Source organism: Colias eurytheme, chromosome 10 (assembly GCF_061535395.1).
Source record: "Colias eurytheme isolate Ceu_HAF_F1 chromosome 10, ilColEury1 Martin Lab GWU primary, whole genome shotgun sequence".
Classification (NCBI taxonomy): domain Eukaryota; kingdom Metazoa; phylum Arthropoda; class Insecta; order Lepidoptera; family Pieridae; genus Colias; species Colias eurytheme.
Window position 1 is genome coordinate 348,646 of NC_142989.1, and position 4,614 is coordinate 353,259.

Below are 4,614 nucleotides of genomic sequence, written 5' to 3' on the forward strand. Positions count from 1 at the left end.
AAATCCCGCAAGTCTTGCCCCTTTACGGGTTATGTGATCAATATGCTCTCTGAAATCCAATTTTTTATCAACTATAACACCCAAGTCTCGTAAACTCGAGACCTCTTTTACTTGAGCGTCGTTTATTTTATAAGAAACACTATTCAATTTTGAGCTTCTAGTGAACTTGATGTGGTAACACTTGGAGGCATTAAGAATCATTTTATTTGATTCGCACCATTTAGTAACATTATCAATATCGTTCTGCAAAGCAATAACATCCTCGCTATCACGAATGGTTCTATAGATCTTTAAATCGTCTGCATAAAGTTTGTACTCTGAGTTTATTACAGAGCAAAGGTCATCAATAAATACAATAAAGAAAAGAGGTCCGAGGTGGGATCCCTGCGGTACGCCAGAGGGAACTAAAATAGGCTGTGAAGTATAGCCTCGAATGGCAATAAGTTGGGGCTAATTTGGGACTTGAAGTGGGAATATGATATTTTTTGGATCATTGATTCGAAAACTTTGCCAAAGGAGGAGAGAATAGAAATCGGTCTATAGTTAGTCACATCACTGTGGTCGCCATGCTTGTGGATCGGTTTGACGTAAGCTGTTTTCCATTTACTTGGAAAAACACCGACATCTAGTGACTTGTTAAAAATTATATGCAGCGGAGTAACTAACTGGGAGGCACAATTTTTTATGAACATAGGTGGTATAGCGTCGGGTCCAGGACCCTTACTAGCGTCGATATTCTTCAGGGACTTTAAAATCTCAGATTTAGCAAGGGTACAGGAGCCAAGGGAACCCACAAGACTAGGAGAATTGACACGTACTGAAGAGTTATTGGCATTATTGTTGTAAATTGTTTGGAAGTATTTCGCAAATAAATCACAAATCTGCTGCCCGCCCCTAGCCACTTGACTATTGTGATACATCTCATCCGGAATTTCATTGCTATTGGATCTCAAAGATTTTATATATGTCCAAAAATATTTAGGGTTATTTTTAATGTGGGATTTAGCATTTGCTTTGAATTGAGATAAACAATGAGAAAGCATATCGTCACATCGCTTGCGCAACATTTTGAATGTGACGTGGTCTCTGGGATTTCCATACGCCTTAAATCTCTTATGAAATTTGGCCTTTTCTTTTAAGGCTTTAATTAAGGGAAGGCTAAACCATGAAGGGTAGTTATTTTTCCTTGGATTAGATAATGGAGTATGTTTTTGTATAATGTTGTTTAGGACAGAGTAGAAATTATCAACAGAGTCATCAACCGAATAATTAGATTTAAGATGCGTATTCCAGTCTACAGTATCCAACTCTTGGAGGATGCGTGAAAAATTAGCTTTGGAATAATTAAGAAATGGTAATGCTTTAATCTTAACTCGTTTTGGCGGCTTAAATTTCATGGTAATACTTAGAGCAGGGTGGTATCTGTCAGTACCTACAAGAGGATCATCACATTGTCGAACAATGAAAACGTTGGTGACATTCGTTATAATAAGATCTAACGTCTTTCCGTTTATGTTAGGAACAGAGTTTACTTGGTGAAGATTATTAAACGAGAGAGTATCTACAAAAAGATTTTCTATTGATGAATTATTACAACTTGGTGAAAGTGAATGAGTACTGTGGTCGAAGTGCCATGATAAATTTGGTAGATTATAATCACCAGCTAACAGAAGAAGACAGTGAGAGGGCAGCTTATGCTGAATAATGTGTGAAATATTAGTTAAAATCCTGTCGAAGCGTTCGTAATTAGCGGGAGGAGGTATATATAATGCATTTATGCATAGAGTACGAGTAATACCGCCGTCTTTAAATTTAATACCAGAATTAATTAATTTTTAATTAATTAATTTTAATTTTTTACCCAGAGATCTTCATCAGTTGTTTCCCATTTAAAATAGCGAACTGGTTCATACTTACTTAAAATAGCGACAAGAACCCCTCCCCCCTCTTGTTTAATACTGCTGGTGGATGATCTGTCACGTCTAAATATGGAATACCTATTGTCCAATAATTCATGGTCGTACACTGAATCATTCAACCACGTTTCCGTTAATATTATGATGTCAGTGTCCTGTTTTAATGCATTGGTCAGTATAACATCGGTCTTAGTCCTGAGTCCTCTGACATTTTGGTACAATATTTTAAGGTTACACTTTTTATTATTATCGTTGATTAATAAAACCATCGAAATATGTGAAAATAAAAGCAAAGAAGATAAATCAAATTGAATTTAAAGAGCTTAAGTCCTTAACGATAAAGCTCTTAGAGGTTGTAGTCCGGGATACATCGCCCATTTTTGCAAGTGATTACTATCAAGCTAATTTTTCGTGAGTAGCTTTATTTTGATGAGATGCCCAATAATTTCATGTACGAAACTCTCGATTGTGGTAGCTACCAGAGGAAACAATGATAAAAAATTTTGATTTGACGGTTCTCAAATATTTATTACGTAATTTGTAGGACAATATGTCTGTTGGATTATATAAGTATTAAATAAGTGAAAATAAAATAAAACCGGCCAAGTGCGAGTCGGGCTCGCGCACAAAGGGTTCCGTAGCAGCAAATATAATAAATTACAGTTAAATCAACCTATCTCAAAAACTATAAGAGATACTTTGATCAAACCAAAAATCGTTGAAAGAGTTAATTAGCATGCATCACCTCTATTTTTTTTAGAATTTTATACCCCGTAGTTATAAAAATAGAGGGGGGGGGACATACTTTTTACGACTTTGAGAGCTGATATCTCAAAAACCGTTCACTTTAAGAAAAATGTTTTTTAGAAAACTTTATATCATTTTAAAAGACCTTTCCATTGATACCCCACACGGGTATGTACATCGAAAAAAAAAATTTCATCCCTCAGTTACATGTATGGGGGGCCCCACCCCCAATTCTTTTTTTTACTATTTAGTGTCATATTTTTGTAGCGGTTCATACAACACATATTCCCATCAAATTTCATCACTGTAGTACTTATAGTTTCCGAGTAAATCGGCTGTGACAGACGGACAGACGGACAGACGGACAGACGGACATGACGAAACTATAAGGGTTCCGTTTTTGCCATTTTGGCTACGGAACCCTAAAAATCAGCTGGTTAGTAATCATTTATGATGACTTCGTTATCGATACACATTGGAAAGGGGGACTCTTTAATCAAACCATAGATTTTGTAGGACAAATATTTTTTCGAATAATTTAGATAATTATCTTGAGATTGAACAAAAAAAAAACATTCAGTTAGTAATTAATATTTGAGAACCATCAAATCAAAATATTTTATCCTTGTTTCCTCTGGTAGCTACCACAATCGAGAGTTTTGTACAAGAAATTATTGGGCATCTCATCAAAATAAAGCTACTCACGAAAAATTTGCTTGATAGTAATCACTTGCAAAAATGGGCGATGTATCCCGGACTATTGTGTTTTTACGCATAAAAATTTTGCCGTTACGCACCCACACGAAGTCGAACTTCTTTTCTCTAGCAACCTTTCTAGCAGCGGCATGTAGTTGTTTGCCAGCAGGGGTTAGATGTTCACACACGTAGATGGGCTTTTTTTCATCGGTGGCAATACCCAAGTGAGATGAGTTCAACTTATCGTCAGTGTGGACTTTATTGAATGTCTTGACAGCAGCTATAAATGAATCGCGAACCAGGGGGCTAGAGAGCTTTACTATTATAGACCTGGGCCTAGCGGAGTCCTTGTTAAGTTTTGCAACTCGGTGAAAGTTAACTATTTGGTTTTCAGTCAGGTTGTGTCCCACAGTGGCAGCGAGTTGATAAACCACAGTCTTAAGATTTTCTGATCTGTGTTCAGGGACACACTGGACTTCTAAGTTGCAGTCACGTGATTGTTGCTCAAATTGTTCCAGTCGGGAAGATAGATCCCCAACTTGAGTGCGCAGGCCTCCAACTTCAAGGTGCAACTCCTTATTTTCCGATTGCAATTCCTCAATAGTTCTAGTTTTACTTTCCAAAGCTTCCCTCAATTGTTCGTACTTAGCAGACATAAAGTTGACACTTTCTGTAAGCTCCTGAATCTTTAAACGGGTATCAGAGATTTCAGCAGAGAGATCGCGGCGAATATCACAGTGGTGTTTTTTCAGGGTTTCTTCAAGTTTGCAATTAAAGTACTGTTTTATATCTTCGAAGCTACATGCAATAGGAGAGCTAGCACTGGTTAGATTAGCGGCGAGTGAGGGGCTGGTGAGGGGACCCTCGCCAGGCCTGTCAATTATCTTGCAGTCAGTACACTTCCACGCAGATTTATAGGACTTCGATTCTTTGGCGAAATTTTCTGCAGTTACTCCTAAGCATTGGTAGTGGAATGCAGCTTTGCACTTCGAACAAGTTTTGAGGTCACTAGTTTTAATTTGTTTAGTGCATTTTTTGCAGGTGCTCATTTTTCAAATATTCCCAAAAACTTGGTAAATTTTTACAAGATGGCAACCCCACCGCTCAATCAGAGACAAGAAATGACGTTGTCAGATGGATTTGACAAATGACAGTGTCAGTTGAGTTTGACAAATGTGTTAGAATTAATTTCGAGGGTAGTTCTGGTTCTTCTTTACAGCACTTTTCAAAAGTGGGTATATAAATGTAACTTATC

General features: G+C 37.2%; 1 protein-coding gene across 1 annotated transcript; it reads right to left on the reverse strand.

Annotated features, from left to right (window-relative positions):
* Positions 1-2,105: 2,105 nt before the first annotated feature.
* LOC149904965 (uncharacterized) lies at positions 2,106-4,408 on the reverse strand. Its single transcript, XM_090106513.1, has 2 exons — positions 3,461-4,408; positions 2,106-2,120 (listed from the first exon to the last, which is right to left on the reverse strand). The coding sequence occupies exons 1-2, from the start codon at positions 4,406-4,408 to the stop codon at positions 2,106-2,108; spliced, it is 963 nt and encodes a 320-aa protein (XP_089962639.1).
* Positions 4,409-4,614: the final 206 nt, after the last annotated feature.

Bases quoted from the DNA above. Each gene is read 5' to 3' on its own strand.
- LOC149904965 (XM_090106513.1), bottom strand. From the start codon at position 4,408: ATGAGCACCTGCAAAAAATGCACTAAACAAATTAAAACTAGTGACCTC.